This window comes from Monopterus albus, unplaced genomic scaffold (assembly GCF_001952655.1).
Source record: "Monopterus albus unplaced genomic scaffold, M_albus_1.0 scaffold197.1, whole genome shotgun sequence".
Taxonomy (NCBI): Eukaryota; Metazoa; Chordata; class Actinopteri; order Synbranchiformes; family Synbranchidae; genus Monopterus; species Monopterus albus.
In genome coordinates this window covers 490133-510546 of record NW_018128077.1, presented here as the reverse complement: position 1 = coordinate 510546, position 20414 = coordinate 490133, and the positions used below count along the sequence as shown (strand labels likewise).

General features: G+C 40.2%; 1 protein-coding gene across 4 annotated transcripts in view; it reads left to right on the top strand.

The window, feature by feature from the left end:
• Nucleotides 1-20414, top strand: part of klhdc8b (kelch domain containing 8B) — a 160972-nt gene that overhangs the window by 124291 nt on the left and 16267 nt on the right. For all 4 annotated transcript variants that reach the window (XM_020617921.1, XM_020617920.1, XM_020617919.1 and 1 more), the window contains one exon: nt 16954-17055. In XM_020617921.1, the coding sequence (XP_020473577.1) occupies nt 16954-17055 (102 nt within the window). The remainder of the gene's footprint in view (nt 1-16953; nt 17056-20414) is intronic.

The following is a 20414-nucleotide window of genomic DNA, read 5'->3' as shown; positions in this document are numbered from 1 at the left end:
AGGCTGTTTATGCTTTGTTGTTTTCACTGTTTCACATACTATAACTTTACAGGAGAACAGGGTTTTGGGATGAATTAACCATCCAACCCACCCAGCCTCTCACTTTTTAAATACCTCCAGTTTTTCCTCACTTTTCTTGAACTCCTTGATAGTTTCTTCGTACCGCTGCCCTCAGTGGCCTTGCTCTGGTCACACATACAGTATTTCACATCGGTTTGGTGTACACATACTCAAGTGCAGAGATTTTACCCAAACTCTGGAAAGGAAGAACAAAAGAATACATTTCAAACAATTGTAGAACTAAGTGAGGAGGTGATAGATACAGTATTTGGTTCTTATTTACAGTATGCCACAGAAACATCAACATTAAACCCATAAATATAATGTTTATTTTTGCAAAGCATTTCTCTACCCACAGTATTTATAACTAATACACATATCACTGTGTTGACACTGATTAACAGTAATCAGTTCGGTTTACCTTGGTGCTTTTTTTTAATTAGGAGAAATGCCTGTGAAGAGAAATCTATCCTGTGAAATGTCAAACAAAAATACCCAATTCAAAGCTGGTAGCTCTTTTACTGCGTTTACCCCACCTGTTCTCTCTCTTTTTAACTTTGTATCGCTCTCTTTCAATCACTTTCCCTCTCTCAACTCATGTGGATAATGAGTTTCATTACTAAAAGTGGCCTTTCGGTGCTCGTTCAGGGGATTGTAGCCGTGCTGAAAATGCAACAGGTCATCACGGTGAAGTGTTTTCCTCCTACATGTTTTACTCACCACGCACCATGGCAGCAAAGAGGTGACACTGCAGACAATAAGCAGTCGGAATTTATGCTTTTAACCCACTATCACAATCAAAAATGTGCCTTACAGGGCTTTACCATCTTTACAGCATATAACCATCTCTCTGTAGATCCTTGGAATAGGTGGGAAAAACAAGTTATTAGAAGCACCTTAAAGACTTGGATAAGGAGCCTATGAAGGGAGGCTAAGATAGGTGTACTGTAGTGTGGTCAGATTTTCTGGCTCTAGTTAAGTCTAGCTGCAGCATTATGCACCAACTGAAGGCAGTGTACTGGCATGTGACAGGCCGGAAAAGAAAACATTACAATAATCAAGTCTGAATGACACACTGATTTGAATTAAGGTTTCTGCTTCTGCCATGGACAGGAAAGACTGAATGTTAGCTATTTTAGCAGGTGAAAAAAGGCAAACTTAGTGATGTCTTTAATTTGCTGAACACAAGAAAGGAGAGGATCAAATGTGACACCAAGGCTCTTGACTGGCAGGCTTTAGTGTATGTCAGACATGGTACCTGTGAATTTGAGGGCTACATGTAGCTGTGTAGCAGTAACTATAGAGCTGAGATATAGAGCTGCTAAGTGTGGAATTCCCAGCTAGGCTTCGTTGACACATAGCAGGACGTATCATGGCATACCCACACCATACAGCATATAACACACTATATGTATAGATCCATCGCCTGACACAGGAGACAATCGTTGTAGAGTGTGATTGTAGCTGCCTTCCTGTAGTGCTTTTTATCACAAGATGCTGCAGATCTGTCTGTTGTGACCAGTGCAATATTCTTTGCTGCTGTCTATTGGGATAACAGCATCAGAGCCACACCCCTGCAGCCAGACAAACTGTCGGTAATCCAGGAGAGTGTGGAGGATGGAGCTTCTCTCAGCAGGATAGGCTGGACTGTGTTAAAGGCCCTGGAGCAATCAAAGAACATGATTATTACATAATTATTAAGAGACTCTGGATCAAGGTGTGGCTTCATAAAAAAAGGTCTATCCATAGCAGTTTTAAAGCAAATAAAGATAATGTAAGTGATAAGTTATTAGTATTCAGCATTGTAACACACTGGCTTTACCATATTTATATTCATGAACATCTTACTGGTCTTTTAAATGATGAGTGCTGCAAACAACTGTTATTATAAGTACAGAGCTGTTTCGCTATAGAATAGGCGTTACATGTCCGTTATCCAACTATGGGTTTACCATTCAGACTATTATTGGCTCGGACATGCTGTCACAGGAAGCCTATAAATAGACCCTAGGGAGTGCTGGTGATGATGGTGTGTGTTCATAGCCGTGTGCGCATGTATGAAAAAAAAAAGCTTCTTTTATTGACATTGTAGTGGAGATTCCCAGCTGTGGTCTGAGTGTCTCAGGAGAGGATGAGGAGGGAAAATGAAAACAGATTCATTATGAAGTGCCACATGTTTTTACCATGGTCAGAACATGACATCTGTATTCATGGTCAAGGCGTAACTACATGTCTAACCACTGAACCCGGGAAGTGGTGAACAGCTTGTTCTTGCATTGGTTAGCAACACTCAAGGCTTATTATTATATTAATAAAATGAATATATTATTATACACTTGCTTTTAATTAAGCGCTTGCCTTTGCATAATAACTGCCCCTTGTGTCCTGTGTCGCTTGTGTGTCCTCAGAGAATATATCTGCAATTAAGCACCTGATCAATAAGGTTAAATGAGGATGTAAAGTATAAACGATGACACAGAAACAACAACATCATTAGCATAAAGATTTGATAATAAAATAATAGAGCTTCTTGTGCTTGACTCTTCTTCAGTGTCAACATTAACATTATATAACCACCATGTTTAATTATGTTTGTTGCACAAAATCCAAAAGTCCTACAAAGCAGTCAGAGATTTTAATTGTGCACCATACACAGGCAAGTATATAAACAGCCCCTTTTCTCTGTATATACATTCACAAAAGACAAGCCTCTTATCAGGAACAAAGACAATAGAAAATTCTACCAAACTTCTCCTGTTATCTGAATGTAAATCATGAGATGCTGCATCATCCAGAATGAATCTAACTGCAGGGATACTGGTCTGTAAAAGAAATGATGTCACAAGCCTAAAGGCTGTAGTACGACTCACGGGAACTATGTACGCAGTTTGGTAATGCCACTTTTAAAGGCACAAGCACAATTAGAAAAGTGGAATGAGATGATTGAGAACCTAGTAATTTGTCACCTGCATGTTTTCAACATTGTTTTTTCCTAATAAAAATAAAATAGGGAGATAAAAGTTTTTTAAGAGATTTTTTTAACATCAGTTTTTAACAAATTCAAGTCTTTTGCCAACCAGAAGCAAAAAGATCCAGCTATCAGAACCTAAGCCTAGATGTGTTGCACGCCTATTCTCCACCTTCAGACCTTCACTTTTACTGCAATGTACCTTAAGTACTGTACTTAACGTTGCTATTCGACATCAATCCTAACATGTGGAATCATCTGATAGGAAAAGTTCTTTCATTAGGGGCTGTCAGTATACCTTGTGTTTAAACAATTTAATGTGAGAAATCCACTCATACAGTGCCTTGCGAAAGTATTCGGCCCCCTTGAACTTTGCGACCTTTTGCCACATTTCAGGCATCAAACATAAAGATATAAAACTGTAATTTTTTGTGAAGAATCAACAACAAGTGGGACACAATCATGAAGTGGAACGAAATTTATTGGATATTTTAAACTTTTTTAACAAATAAAAAACTGAATAATTGGGCGTGCAAAATTATTCAGCCCCTTTACTTTCAGTGCAGCAAACTCTCTCCAGAAGTTCAGTGAGGATCTCTGAATGATCCAATGTTGACCTAAATGACTAATGATGATAAATAGAATCCACCTGTGTGTAATCAAGTCTCCGTATAAATGCACCTGCACTGTGATAGTCTCAGAGGTCTGTTTAAAGCGCAGAGAGCATCATGAAGAACAAGGAACACACCAGGCAGGTCCGAGATACTGTTGTGGAGAAGTTTAAAGCCGGATTTGGATACAAAAAGATTTCCCAAGCTTTAAACATCCCAAGGAGCACTGTGCAAGCGATAATATTGAAATGGAAGGAGTATCAGACCACTGCAAATCTACCAAGACCTGGCCGTCCCTCTAAACTTTCAGCTCATACAAGGAGAAGACTGATCAGAGATGCAGCCAAGAGGCCCATGATCACTCTGGATGAACTGCAGAGATCTACAGCTGAGGTGGGAGACTCTGTCCATAGGACAACAATCAGTCGTATACTGCACAAATCTGGCCTTTATGGAAGAGTGGCAAGAAGAAAGCCATTTCTTAAAGATATCCATAAAAAGTGTCGTTTAAAGTTTGCCACAAGCCACCTGGGAGACGCACCAAACATGTGGAAGAAGGTGCTCTGGTCAGATGAAACCAAAATCGAACTTTTTGGCAACAATGCAAAATGTTATGTTTGGCGTAAAAGCAACACAGCTCATCACCTTGAACACACCATCCCCACTGTCAAACATGGTGGTGGCAGCATCCTGGTTTGGGCCTGCTTTTCTTCAGCAGGGACAGGGAAGATGGTTAAAATTGATGGGAAGATGGATGGAGCCAAATACAGGACCATTCTGGAAGGAAACCTGATGGTGTCTGCAAAAGACCTGAGACTGGGACGGAGATTTGTCTTCCAACAAGACAATGATCCAAAACATAAAGCAAAATCTACATTGGAATGGTTCACAAATAAACATATCCAGGTGTTAGAATGGCCAAGTCAAAGTCCAGACCTGAATCCAATCGAGAATCTGTGGGAAGAACTGAAAACTGCTGTTCACAAACGCTCTCTATCCAACCTCACTGAGCTCGAGCTGTTTTGCAAGGCGGAATGGGCAAAAATTTCAGTCTCTTGATGTGCAAAACTGATAGAGACATACCCCAAGTGACTTACAGCTGTAATCGCAGCAAAAGGTGGCGCTACAAAGTATTAACTTAAGGGGGCTGAATAATTTTGCACGGCCAATTTTTCAGTTTTTTATTTGTTAAAAACGTTTGAAATATCCAATAAATTTCGTTCCACTTCATGATTGTGTCCCACTTGTTGTTGATTCTTCACAAAAAATTACAGTTTTATATCTTTATGTTTGAAGCCTGAAATGTGGCAAAAGGTCGCAAAGTTCAAGGGGGCCGAATACTTTTGCAAGGCACTGTATATTATGCAGCTAATAAATAAACCTCAAGATGCAGACTCTAAATGGATAAGGTGCTTAATCATGAGCTGAGATCTACAGTAGTCATTACTCCAGGCAGCATTAACAGCACAGTTTCCACCTACATTAGGTGCATGAAACACTAACTGCTGTCTGTTATTAACATTTTCAGTTAACATGGCCCTCAAAGCACTGAAAAGCGTTTGTGACCTTAGTGATGTGAATCCCATTTTGTTACAAGTACCTGTCAGAGGAATAAAGCACCATGTGCTTTTGACAGCAGCTCTCCTCTTGTTCATTTAAGCCCTCACAAAGACAGAAATCCAGGCAATGAGTTTATTGCAGTTTGTATCAGATTTTTCTTTTTTGATTATTAAATGTGTAATAAGTAGGTCCTACTTATTTGTCCAGCACACAGACAGGTGACAAATGAAAGGACAACCCAAAAATAATGCGTCTCAGTCAGGTGTTGGGCCACCACGTGCCACCAGAACAGCCTCAGTGCTCCTTGGCATTGACTCTCCAAGTCTCTGAACGCTACTGGAGGTGTTGAACACCATTCTTCAAAAAGATATCCCCTCATGTGTTTTGATGATGGTGGTGGAGTCGCTGTCTAACACGCTGCTCCAACATCTCCCATAGGTGTTCAGCTGGGTTGAGATCTGTTGGCTGGGAAGGCCACAGCATTTTCATACTCATCAAACCATTCAGTGACCCCTCGTGCACTACAGATGGGGACATTGTCATTCTGGAACAGACCACTCACTTATTCAGGCTTTTCCTTTAATCTGTCACAGTCTGTACCTGTGCTGAATGTAAACTCAGTAAAGACCTTGAGTTACTGGTCGCATGGCTCTCCACAAGAGTTATTTGTTTAAGGTACAAGAAGGTGAACTAGAGAGTGATTAAGTTACTTGTCATACAAAGTAAAGGGTTTATCACGATGTCTGTAGAAACACTTAGCAGGCCTGACTTCCCCAAGTTCATTCAGCTTAACTCATTCAAAGACGCACACCATAAGAAATAATATGGACTTGAACAGAACCTCTTAATCTGTCGACAGAGAGAACTCCATCATCTCTTGACTGTGACACTGTCAGGGTAAAGCAATTTGCCCCAGGCAGCATGTGCTCTATAGCAGTGTTTACACTAGGCCATCAATCCCCCTGCAGTCTCCTTTTAGTGTGTATATGAATGAGAGATTGTTTACGTTTCTCACTCATTGACCCTGTGCTTCTATCCTGCATAGTCTTCTCTCTGACCTAATCTTTCTCTGTAACAGGAACAGATGCTACAAAATACAGACGGTTTGCTTCTGACTCACTAGTATCAGCTCACCCAAATTACAGTAGTTCCAGTGTGAACACTAACATTTTGATGTTGATTTGAACTGTGATATTAAATTGGTAGAATAGGATGGATATGAATTAAATCAGATGGCCTGTGGTTATGCTTATTGGCATCTGTTGACCTAGTAAACACCTGGCTAATTAAAACATGTAGTGACTTGAAACAAGCTTAGTAAATATCTCTTTGTTCTTGCCGAGTATTGTAAGAGCTACAACTTAAATTCCATTCCCTTCCATTGTAGTGGGGTGGCAGCAGGAACATCTGGAGCTAATATCAAAATTATTTGCTGGCTCGATACAACTAATTGAGAAATGTTCTTTTTGGTCATTTCTGTCAACTGACCCTCTAATCCTGTCCAAAGTGCAGGAGCAGTCACAATGCTACATGCACAGTACACAGGTTTACTGCACTAAGAAAGCACAGCATGAGCACACAGTCACAGAGCTGCGAGTCTCTGTTACTCACACATGGTACAGTACCGTGTGCCTCCTATGGCACTTTACAGATGTGTGCATACACACCCCTGTATGCTCACACGTGAAATCACACTCGTGCTGAGAAGCTAATGGACTGCAGTCTCAGCTGGCTTCTCTGGACAGTTTTTCACACAGTAATTGAGCTGCATTCAGCTTTATCCACTGTCATGGTGAAGGTGTTACATGAGACAAGTGAAATAGAGAGAGAACAACAGAGAGAGGAGTTCATGTGGTTTCACAAACAGAATCGGTGAGATGAGCGAGCAGAAAGAGTGGAGGCAGTCCATGGGGCCTCACAACAACTGTCAGATCCACTATTGTTATTCAGCCAGTGTTACAGCTGATGTTATAGACAAATAGATTTGTTAGGCCACCTGCTGATTATATCTCCTTCTATTAAAGGACTGTGTATAGAATAATCACATCGTGCAAATCAACGACACCCTTCCTTGGTGGGTGGGGGTTACGAACCACATAGGTGTGGAGTGATGACTCAAAATCCATCAGCTGATGTTCGGCCTCCAGAATCTGTCTTTTCTCCCTCTGAACCATCTCTGTCATGTTTACATTCTCTGCTGTATACCTTCTCTTTTCTTCTCTGTGAATAGATTTCAAGAGTTGGATATTGAATTTTTTTCCTAGCTTTTCCCCCTGCTGTTTTGGAAGCGACGCACTCTTGCACAGCTCTTTCTTTCGAAATATTTTTCTGTCAATCTGTTGCTTGCCATGCAAAGCTGTATAAGTGGGTGAAAGTGAATGGTAGATGGGCCAAAGCATGTGACTCATATCAGATGGACCTTTCTGCACTCTGTGATAATCAATGTACAAACCGTTCCTTTCTTTCTTTTCTATATAGAAGTAAAATTTAACTACATCATCTTGTTGCCCCTCTTTTTCTGCGATGGTTTAATCACACCCCAGTAAAAAAATATTGCCACCAACTATTAATCTCTATAAACCCGCTCCTAATGTTAATTTAACAACACAGGATGAAAAAGCACCTCTTTTTTTGCTGATGTTCTTAGGTTTGCACTTATTTGTGTGAATCTAGTAGATCCATAAGGAAGGCTGAATTTTCAGGATGCATCAAATGGTCATGACTGTAGAACTAATTAAAGCCCACATGAACCTGTAGACCCAGCCACAAAGCATGAATATTTTTAGAATTACTTAGAGGCCAATGGGACTCATTAGCAGGCCTAATTCAAACTTGCAGTTTGTGTGTTCTGCTCCTCACCATTCTCACCCTGAGTGTCACCTAAAACTGTTCTGGATAATTCTAGGGCTGCACTTAACGATTATTTTTTAAACCGATTAATCTATCAATAAGTTTTCCCTTAATCTGACTTTTATTAAATTACTATACTTTTAAATATGCCTCAGTGTCAGCTAGAGTTGTTTTTGGCGGCCTGTTTTAATTTTAGTTTTAGTCTAGTTTTTGTGTGAAGCTGTCATTTTAGTTTTTATTAGTTTTAGTCACATCCATACTCTAGTTTTAGTCGACGAAAACTGATGACATTTAGTCTAGTTTTAGTCAATGAAAATTGCATTTTAGTCTCTTTTTAGTAATGCAATTCTATTTAACCCAGTCAATATAGTATAAGTACCTAGTACTATAGAGGAAACCAAAATTTTCTTTGAGCCAGACCCATTTCAAACAAGGTTATCTTATTATATTATTGTTACCTTATAATATTATTGTTACCTTATAGACTCAAGACTACATCCAATACACATTTTGTGTGATTTTGTGGCCACATTTCTCCCCATCTTTTCCCACAACACATTTTCTTTTCCACTTCTACGTAATTAAAGTTTTTCCAACTGTCGTTTCTTCTTTTTCTCCCATAGACGAACTCCAGCTGGCCGGCCATCGGTCCCTTTCTCTGTGTCAGACTTGTCTGTTGTCGTCTTCTAAATAATGCTGCAAGTGGGGCTTAAGGAAGTGACGTTGCCTGCGTCTGCGCAGTGCGACGCGTCTGATGCGGCCCCTGAAGTGAGAGACAGGAAACAGAAACACTGCAAAATAATAATAACGCGACTGAACGAGACGAAATAACATTTCATTTCATTTCATTTTGGTCAACGAAAATGAAGAGACTTTTGGCACAGTTTTTATTTTGTGAACCACATTTAGTCTCATTTTTTTTGTCAACAATATTGTATTATACATTTAGTTATAGTCATCGTCACACGACCAGCATTTTCATTGCGTCTCGTCTCGTTTTCGTCACGCGATAAAGGTTCGTTGACGACGATATTTAGTCATACTTTTCGTTGACGAAAGCAACACTAGTGTCAGCACCTGTTCAAGTGCCAGTAGTGTGTATGATTTTTGATGCAGCATTTTTGATTTCTGCTTTCACTCTTAGAACAGTAGCTTCATATTTCTTCTCCATCAGATCGGTCAAGTGGTGCCTGGAGGGAAGTGTGTTGATCATCTCACGAAAGCCTTGACCCTCCACAACTTCAAGGGGTCTCATGTCTTTAACAGTCATCTGGAAGATGCTGTTAGAAAGCTCAGCAGACATCTGGGGCGTGCACGGACTTCTTTTTGTGGAAAAAGTCATCCACGATGCTTTGTCTGGTCCTGAAAACCAGACACAAAAAGCATATAGGAATAAAAGATAAGTGGTCTGCACTGTTGGTTTGATCCATTTAATTTCTTAACATGGCTGATTCCTTTTGTTTATATAATGCTAATACATATTACGTCTGGGTGTGGACAAAAATAAAAAGGACTGACAGTGCCATCTTGCTCCCACTGTCCTCTTCATAGATTGTCCCGGTATGCTTCCAATTCAAGATGCTCTAACATGGCAGTAGTACTTCTGTGATAAGCCATTTGTAATTTGCAGAGCACTTTTTGTTTGGTTTCTGCTCAAAATGCTCCCACAGTTTAGATGATTGTGCTAGAGGTTTTTTCACTTCAGCTTACTCTTCGGTGGAGTCCATGCCCTGACTAGGGTAAGCCATTTTACTTCCTCCTTGCAACGCATTGATACACATTACATATATCGACATATCTACGTAATCGATTAGACAGATTACGTTGACATGTTGTCCCAGCCCTAGATAAGACTGAGTTGCAGCAATTGCTTTGTCCAGGATCGTCTCCAAAATGAGCTAGGTATTGTCACATTCAGCTCCTGCAGCTGTCTATGCTGCTGATGGATACACCTGTATTTCCTGCTATAAAGAAAAACATGCCCTTACTTCTGTATATTTTTGTAAGTTTTCTAAATCCTGTGGGGAAAATCTCTCTTATTGCTTTGTGCATCCTCTCTGTCCTCATAAGACCTGTGGATTAGTGAATTGATCCTTGTAATCAATAGTAAAGTGCTATTAATCAAACCTGCATTGCAGCAACTGCCTCAAGCTGTACACTACATTCCTAAGTGTGTGTGTGCATGTGGCTCTCTAAATGTTTGTGATTTTCTGTCTGTTCTGTTCAGTGCAGAGATGAGGATAATAAATCATCACTATCAGTGTTTGCTAAAGAAACATAGAGATAGAGACTTTTGCAGGCTTTTTGTTGCACCAGTGAATCCAGTGGATAACTTAGTTAAGCGAGGAAAGAACATGCAAGACATGAAAACTTTTGAGGCCTTTTTATGCCAGTGTGTCAAAGGTGATTCAATAGAGTAATAAAATGAGGTGCTGAGAGATGGGGAGTGGCGGAAGAGATGGATGCTGGTGGCTTTTCCTGTCAAAAGCAATGTAACTTTTGATTTTTTAAATTGTTTTTTTACCCTTATTTTCTATGGGGAGTTAATATCAAAAACCTTTTCTCAGTTGACCTCAGGGTTCAAAGATTTTTTTGGGTCCATTTTAGCTAGTTTGATTAAAAAAAAAAAAAAAAAAAGCTTTATATATGTATCTCTGCCTAATCAGTTTTTCTACTCTTAATTTGTTATTACCTCTAAAAAGGGTTGGAGTAATGTTTTTGCTGGTGCTTGTTGGTTTGTTGTTTGTTAACAGCATACCTCAGAAAGTAATGAAAGGATTTGGATGAAAGTTTTTGGAGAGGCCAGGCATGGCCCACAGAACAATTTATTAGATGTTGGTGCTGACCTGTATCATAATTTGGATACAGGAATTTTTTTTGAAAGATTCTTAATCATTGTGACTGCTGACTGTGTGTGAGCTGTGTTGTCTCTTAGTCCACCCCGCTGTGCAAGACAGGGACTGAAGGAGCCCAGTGATATGACAGTCCACAGCTGGGGACAGATCTACTTTATTCAGCGACAGCTGGAAAAGAGCCTGATGGCAGAGATTGTGAGCCAGGCTCAAAGCTGTTATCATTTTCATCCGTAAGACTGGTATTGTCATTTTATTAAGTTTTAACATGTTTTATGTGGTCGGTCTATCCGTGTAATGCCAATTTAGAATTTGTTCCATTGTTTTTGGAGATGCAAGTACTTCAACTTTGGACATAATACTACAGTTGCCTACTGCAATTGTAAACAAGCTGTCTATTAGGAAATATAGTGCCCAGAACAACAGTGCTGCCAGAACCCAATGACAGCTGTATGTATGAATGCCACCTAATAGGTTTAGCAGGAGGCACACTGGAAAATGGACTTTAAAGTGGACTTACATGGAAGTACACATAGTTATGTTTGTCTGCATGGGACATTTATTTAGCCACTCATGATATTTAGTAATTGCTCACATCTGTTGTTTTTCTTGAATAACTTTCAACCTAATAAAGATATCAGCGTCATTCCAAATGCCAGCAGTAGGTTTTCATGGTCAAGCAATCATATTATTAAGATCAAACTATTATGGGAATATTGTTTTTATGTGTAATGTCATTATGGGGAAACTGAGTTGGCCTCGGTGTAGGTTTGCACTCTCTGATTGGTCTTGTTTATATTAAAATTAAATTTAAAAAAAATCTAATGTATGATTTAAGAGTAATTTAACCACAGACAAGCATCAAATTTGACAGGAGTCTTGATCTGAGAAGGCAGCAACAGCTACTCTGCTAGTTTGACCCGTTATTTATTACAAAAGAAATTCAATTAGAAAGTGAGGTAGGAACAAAAGCAGCAGTGTAGATGACAGTGGTGGGAAGTAATTACAGTAAATTTAATGCAATTAGATATTGAATATATGTACAAATTCAAGGCACAGGTACATGTACTTAACTGGACTTAAGTATTTCACTTTCTTGACCCTTTAGGTACACACTGCTGGTGTTACATGCTTTTACTTATGTAGCCTTTATAGCGTAAAACAGAACAAAACACTTTTTTTTTAAATCAGATATGTATCTGCATTTTCTTTTCCTTTGTAGAGCAGTAGACATTAAAATATGGCCTCAAATTTGAGTCAGGAAGGAAGGAAGGCAAGCTGTCCTCACACTGTGGGAAGCTCAGAAGTGCGACAACTATCTGCATGTTTATTAGCCATAAACTTTCTTTGATTTTATGAAAGAAGCATCTGCTAACTGATGTCCTGCTGCTTCTGGGTTGTGATCACATGCAGTGATGTGTATCTGAAATACACAGGGTATTTTCTACACATCTATCAAAGAGGTCCTGCTGTCATTATCACCTCATTTCCTTTCCTACATGTTCCTATTTCCACCTTGATGACGTTTCGAGACATACTGGGGTGAGTGAGTGCAAGATGCACATGAAGAAAATTGTGCATAAGCAGTATGTGTCCACATCTGTCTACAGACATACAGTTTTAACTCATCTGTGACTTGTGTGCATTTATTTGAAGGCTTGTGTGTTTCAATATGAATGTGCGTGCTCATGCTTCCATCTCATATGCCTTCTAACTGTTTGTCTATTTGTCCTATTGAGCTGGGTGATGGGTACCCAGTGAAGTGCTGGTGTCTGGGTGGGTGAAACAGGAGAAGGGAGAGGATTGATTCTGAGCTTTAAATAAACACACTCTCCTCCAGCTGAGTCCGCCAGACACATATCTGCTCCACACGTCACTCACCTGCTTTCATTCACCACAGCAAACTGTTTGTGTGCACCCCTGGCATTTGGTTGGTCCAACAGGAACAAGAAGAATGTCGCCCAGAGTGAATTATTGCTGGCTCTTCCCCAAAGTTTGTAGCTCGCTAGGGCAATGGAATTAATCATTTGTGCTGACAAATGACTGCAGTGAAAAATGCTGCATACAAGTTTTCTTTTCAGTATGGGAGAATGGTTCGCTCCGTCTCTTGGTAACGTTCCGCTTGACGAGCTTTGTGAAAAGCTGTGTGTGAGAATACACATGCGACAGACTGCTCTGTGCAAACACACACACACCACCACCACTCTACACACACACTTGTCATCAACCTTGTTTGAAGTCAAAGGTGTACAGACACAAAAATATTTTCACTATGAGGAAAATGTTGCACACAAAACGGCTCAATAGAGAAGGTCAAACCCTTCCGACATTGTCACTGCCACACAAAAAGCCAGTGGGCTACGGGGTTATTGCAAAAAAAAAAAAAAAAAATTCCGTGACAAACGACATTTTATGACACTTAGGGCGTTTTGTTCAGCAAGATAATCATCACAAATCCAACACCACTAATGATTTTTGAAGCCCAAAATACAATTACCAGAAGTAAAAAGCTATTGTTAGGCTACTTACAAACTACACCATGGTCCCATGACTTTAGTGCCACCATCAGTTGGTTTTACTTGTTGAGGGATTTCTTTTCCCCCTTTTGTGTATTAACCTTGACTTTGTATGGTAAGTTTGCAGCAGTCTACGGAGATCCATTGGAGTTTGTTTAGATCTCAGTACTGTTGCTGTTGTTGGTGCTTAATGAGCAGATTTGAGTTTTATTGTCAGTGAGTGTGTAACCATGGATTTGTAACAGGTCTTATGGTGTGCCTACATTGAGTGGTTTTGTCCTGGTAGCTTTTGTGTAAATAAGCATTTCAGCTCATGCATTGTCATAGCTCTATTTCCTTGAATTGGTTGCTTGGTGAGTCTTTGGTGTAAAGGAAACTTTGGGTATGCTACTTTGGTTTGGCACTTGTGTTGATTCTAGTTTTGTTTGGTAGCTAGAATTTTGTGAAGACAGCTTTGTGTGTGCTTTGTATAGCTGCAGGCCATGTGGCAGGCAACTGTGTTGAGCTTTGTTGCTCATTTTGATCTAAATATTATGGGTACTCGGGTGTGGACTTTTTGATATTGACCAGGCTCTTCACTGTTCTGTGTTCCTCACTTGCAAAGCCTCATTGCTTCAGGAAAGCCTCATTTGACCATTACTAACATACTGGCCCCTTAAAACAGGAATTCCACAGGATTCTGTCCTTGTCACACTTCTCTTCAGCTTATATGCATACACAGTAAATGACTATGCAGCATGTTTGCAGATGATAATATTAAATATGTATCCGGCATAACTTTCCAGTTAGTCTCTATCCAGCTATCACAGTGCTTACAATAGTGCCCATGGGTACCCAACAGCACTTTGCTCTGAAGAATACAAGTTTGAGTAACAAAGTAAAGATGTGGTAATATACTGTAAATGCCAGGTTTTGCAATTGTAAAAATAACTCTGGTTCTGATGCATCAATTTTGAGTGAAGTCTTGTAGCCATGAATGATCTGGTGTTTGTTGTTGTGTATTATGGTACTTTAACTGTGTTGCTGTTTGTGTTTAGTGGTTTTTATGTACTTTATTGCTAAGTTGAGTTTTATTTACATAAAGCCCCCTCAAGAGACGGGCACTGTGAACTAGTGTAGACTGTTGTCATATGTGGCATTGGTCCATGCTATAATACTGTACTTGGCCCTATAAAAATAAACATTAAATAAGGAAGTAAATAAACATTTATCAGTCCATCAGAGAAAAACTGCAGATGCTGAACTGAATCCAGAGATAGCTGAGCCACAGAAACACCAACACTGTCATGACTATTTCCGCCAGTGTATCTATAGATGGCACGGGGAAGAAGAAAACAGCTAAAGTTACAAGCTTGCATGCCTCTTCCTGTATATCTTCACTATATTTGCATGTTATCCGGCTGTTCCATTTTTCATTGCTGAAGAGCTGAGCTGTTGCAGCCGGCATACAGTATATATTACTGAGCTGCTGGTGGCTTTGCCTTCCACTCCTCTGACTTAGGTTACCAACTGTGCACTACAGCACATTTGTGTTTTCTCTTCTGTCCTCTCCCCATGCATTTCATTGTTTACATGAAGTCAACTTTACTAAATGGATTTAGCTTATGAACATGGGGAACACCTTTGAAAATGTGTTGAGAGCTCGTTTTTTCGTCCTCTTTTCCATGTGTTACTGCTGACTAGCAGTAACAACAGAGAGAAAAACATTTTTTTTTTTACCAAAGTGACGTTTGCCTTTCATTCTCTTAGGTAATGATGGACTTCAAAATTTGACAGCACTTCAGAAAATGCTGTAAACAGAAAAGTATCAGTGAAAGCTTGAAAGTTGGGAGCGCAGCAGCAGCTGTCTGAACAAATTTAACAATTGTTTTGTCAAACTAAATTGACATTCAGCTTTCTCTCTAGCTGTTGCTTTGCTCAGCCTCGGCAGGGAGACTTGGCTGTAACAGCAGAAGTACACTTAATGTTCCAACACCTTTCAGTTATGTTGGATTCTGCTTAGTGCCCTACACCCATGAGAAAATGTTAAACTAATTTTATGTTGTTAAATGACGGTTCATTTCTTCATGCATCCATCTACCCACTGATCCATACCTCCATGCACTATTATGCAGTTTATCGCAGCCAGAGTAGCTGTGTGGGAAGCTGATCAGAGCAGAGACGTCCCTTTATCCTCCAGCAATGTTCTCAGATTTGTACCCGAGGATCATATTTACTTCTCAGTCACTTTCAAGAGCCCTTGACTGTTTGTGAGTGTTGGAGCAAGGATCAGTAACTAGAGAGCTCTCCACCCTGTGGTGTATCCCTACCACAATCTAAACCATCTCTTTTTAGTCATGCTATTGAGTTGGTGCTGGGGACGGCAATCAGTTTGTCTACAGTAATACTTAGATGTGAGACCAAAGATCTCCAAAAACACTGCTACTTTAACTGAGCACCCCATTGATAGGCAAAAAAGTATCAGCACTGCTGCAGCAGAACCACAGGAAATGTTTAACTTAATTCCTGCATACTTTTGACTTCAACTGACAGCCGAGTTGTGACAGGGCTCCAGAGGCAGGTCTTGTGCTGTCAAATACAAATATATCACACTAATGTACCTCCTTTTGTTCCTCCTCTCCTCTTTCATTTTGACTTATGCTCTCTCTCCCTCTGTGTACTAATGACCTCTTCTGTTATTCATCAACCTGATGTTGGTTTGGCTTTTGTCTGAAAACAAAGGAAACAGTCCTAAACAAGGGGGGGTGAACCATGCTTTTATTGGAATAAATTATTACCGCTCTTTCACAGTTGGACATGTTGGGGAATGCATGGAATACCAGAAGTTAAGTGGCTGTACACTAAATACCAAGGTCAAACCAGGTGTCGGTTAGCTTAGCTTAGACTTGAAACAGTAATGTAGTAATGTATACAACATTTTGAATGACATGCAACATTTAATGAAGTATATGGCCAAAAGTACTTTAGTGTTTGGGCTAAACCCTTTAGTTCCGCCGGAGGGAAATCATAGTGCTACAGCAAACAGCAATATTTTAGAGAATATTGTGCTTCCAATTTTATATCAGCATTTTGGGGAAAGACCTTCCCTCTTTCAACATGACAGTGTCTCCATGTTCAGAGCAGGGTTTATGAAGTGGTTGTGTGGTTTGGTGTGGACAAACTTAACTGGTCTGCTTTGATGTCACTACCATCAAACACCTTTGGTACAACTTTGAGCTATGTATGACAGTGAACCGGGCTTTATCATCATACATCAGAGTTGAACCCCAATGTGGGTGAGTGGGAGCAAATCCCTGCAGCCAAATTCCAAAGATTTTGCAGAGAAGTGGAACCCTGTTGTCCAGTAGATTACTGCCCATAGTTTTGGAATGAAATGCTCAACAATCATGTGGTAGGTACTTTATTGATCCCACAGTGGGAAAATTTCTGTGAGTGTAATGCCTGAAAGTTCTGATTTTGTTGTGTTGATATTCATTAAAATACCTAGAGAATGAGGAATGTTTTCATCTTTTTTGATTGATTTCCACCTCTGGCAGGTATCTGGATCAAACCCAGCAGAACATCCCGAATGAGGGAGAAGAGGGCTGACTTTGTAGCAGGATGCCTGGGAGGAAGGGTCATTGCAGCTGGAGGTCTAGGTTAGTACCTTCTTTCCTTTCCCCCCTCTTTTCTCTGTCAATGAAATATAATACTATGCTTTGACCTATGAAGGAAAGAGAGGTGACATAGAACAACAACCTAGCTATAGGCTAGAGGTTTTAAGACTTGGATTCAAACTGTACAACAGCAAAGGCAAAAGAGAGATTTGTTCTTCATTCATTCATAATAATGTGCAGATCTGAGTTCTACACAGACTGTGAGTACTGTATTAGAATTTCCGATGAAGCCAGAGCAGAAAACTAAGCTACACAACATTACCCTGCTAAATAAACTCAGTCATTCGTTCATTTTCTACCAATCCCGGCTGGCAATCGGGCGAAGACGTGGTACACCCTGGACAGGTCGCCAATCCATCGCAGGGCTAACACATAGACGAACAACCACACACACGCATGCGCACTCCTATGGGCAATTTAGAGACACCAATCAACCTAAGCTGGATGTCTTTGGACTGTGGGAGGAAGCCAGAGTACCCGGAGAGAACCCACGCAAGCACGGGCAGAACATGCAAACTCCACACAGAAAGGTCCCAGGAACCCGGAACCTTCTCGCTGTGAGGCAACGGCGCTAACCACTGCGCCACCGTGCTGCCCAATAAACTTAGACTGGCTTCATTCTTCCTACATCTTATGCCATAAAATTTGACTAGTGCTTGTACTGGACTCACTAGGACTGTGGCCCTGAATCCTATATTGTCTGCACAGTTTCTGTTGCTATGCACTGAACAGTTTGAAGCATTTGATTTTTTTTTTATGTATTTTCTCTGCTGCTGCATTATTCATGTAAAGTGAAATCAACACCAATCACTGCTGCCAGCAATTAACAATGATAATGCTATGAATGGTTACTGGTGGGGGCAGCACGGTGGCACAGTGGTTAGCACCATTGCCTCACAGCGAGAAGGTTCCGGGTTCGGGGCCCCACCTGGGACCTTTCTGTGTGGAGTTTGCATGTTCTCCCCGTGCTTGCGTGGGTTCTCTCCGGGTACTCCGGCTTCCTCCCACTGACCAAAGACATGCAGCTTAGGTTGATTGGTGTCTCTAAATTGCCCATAGGAGTGCGTGCGTGTATGTGTGGTTGTTCGTCTATGTGTTAGCCCTGCGATGGATTGGCGACCTGTCCAGGGTGTACCCCGCCTTCGCCCGATTGCCGGCCGGGATTGGCTCCGGCCCCACCCGTGACCCCGTTCAGCGATTAAGCGGTAGAAAATGAATGAATGAAGGTTACTGGTGGGAGAGTTTTGGGACTGAATTGCCTGTGGTCAGTGGAGGGAGACAGAAGTGAGGGAGGTAACAGCAGACTGTGCTGCTTCACATCTCTAAAGATGACAGAGCCCATCCTTGGCCTGTCTGAGATCACAGCTGTTCTAGTCTGGTTTATTTTCACTTAGTATTACCATGTCTTCACCACTGTGGATAATAAAAATTACAAATTGTGTCCCATATTGATCCAATACACTTGGATTGTTTACTATTGCATTTAAAAACATGTTTTAATGGCAGTTTAAAATTCAGATGTTGCAATTTGAAAATCTGTGGAATCGTGATTTCAATTTGGAAACAATCATTCAGCTCCATTTTGTAGTAATAATGATTCATTCTCTTCTAAGTACATGATCTGTTGGGGTAATCTGTGTTGTCAGTGCTCAGGTTCAGCTTTACCTCATATGGAGTCCAGCATAACAGTGTAACTGATACTTTCTGACTGCAGTGTGTTGACTCAAAAGAATCATAAATCCAAAATGCCAAAGCTCCCGCCTTCCTTTCTCTACTCTGGCGGTCTGACAAAGACTGGTCTAAATTGATGTAGCAGAGGCTTAGAAATCCTGGCATTTTAATCCCTAGTAAACACTAGATCTTACATTTCTCATAACCTACTTAACAGCATTTTGCTGTGATTGACTTTCAAAATAACAATTACGGCCTGAAAGTGGGAGTCTCAGAAACAGCCAGAGGCATCAGTAGGCTTACTGTCAGTAGCCTTGCAAGCTAATTGTACTGTACAAGGGTGATCAGTCGAGTGTGTAATTATTGGAAATACATTCTTATGGATACTTGGAGAAAAAATCAACCCCTTTTTTAAACTAAAAGCATTCATCTGATAATTAAAGCCTTGAAGCTTACAGTTTTGCTTATTACAGAATTCACTGCTAACAGCAAATCACACACCACAAGTCTGATTAATCACAAACACCATACACACATGTTCTCAAAATTAATTTTCAATTAACTTTTCATTTTCTCCTTGACTGACCTGCATTTGTTAGCTCATACAGTGTGAAGAGAGACTGTGCAATGCTACAAGTTAATCAGAGGAAGGCTTTTTTTTTTCTCCTGCATGACATGTGTATGAAGCAGCTACTGACTGTTCACTGTGTTACACACATACTGTACATACTCTAGATACACACACAAACTGAAGACATAAGACAATCTACTGACAGAGTAAAAACATTTGTTCTGGAAGAATGTCTCTCTGTGCACACACAAACAACACAGCCCATGCTGAATGATGATTATTTTACTGTTACATCTCAGTCAAACATCACAACATCAATTTTGAGGTATTTTAGAGAAATATGAGAATTTCTGAGAGCTTTTACCAGCTTCTACGCTGTTATTTCACCTGTAAGTTAGAAAGCAGGACGAGTTCTCTTTTATATGAAGGGGTTAGGACTGAACAATTAATCGTTTTCAAATCAAATGCGTGATTTAACATAAGACTTTTTTCAACCCACAAAAGCTGCAATTTAAACTGCCAAAGGTAAAATGTGTTTTTAAGCATTACAGATTTGGAGCAATCCAAGCAGCTACCCCACAGGCTGTCCTGTTGATATGAAGTATTTTGAACACTCCCCATACAAAGACTAAAACCAACAGTGAATCGCTTCTACTCACTATAAACATCTGCCAGTCTCCAACCTGGATTAGCTTATTTGTTTGTGCTATAGACCTCCATTGTTGTTCAGAAATGGTTAAGTATGCAAGAATCAACAGTGCATGCATGAGATGTCCATGTGAGCTTTCTGCTTTGTTTACAGTCCGCTAGCTCTTTGCACGTACACAGTTGACTCTTGCCATCTTCAGCCACTATAAAAATTTATGGCTGTTTGGAGCTTTTGAGGCAAGATTTTTAACAAATACAGAGGTCTGATGCTTTGTAATTAAAAAATAAATAAATAAATGTTATCCAGTGCAGCGGTGTGTTTCAGTGATGTTGAATCATTTCTGAACAAATCAGAGGCCTATGGCACAGATGAATAAGCATTTTCAATTCATTGTTGGTTTTAGTCTCTGTATGAGGATAGAAAATGACAAGCCTTATCCTTTGAGACTTG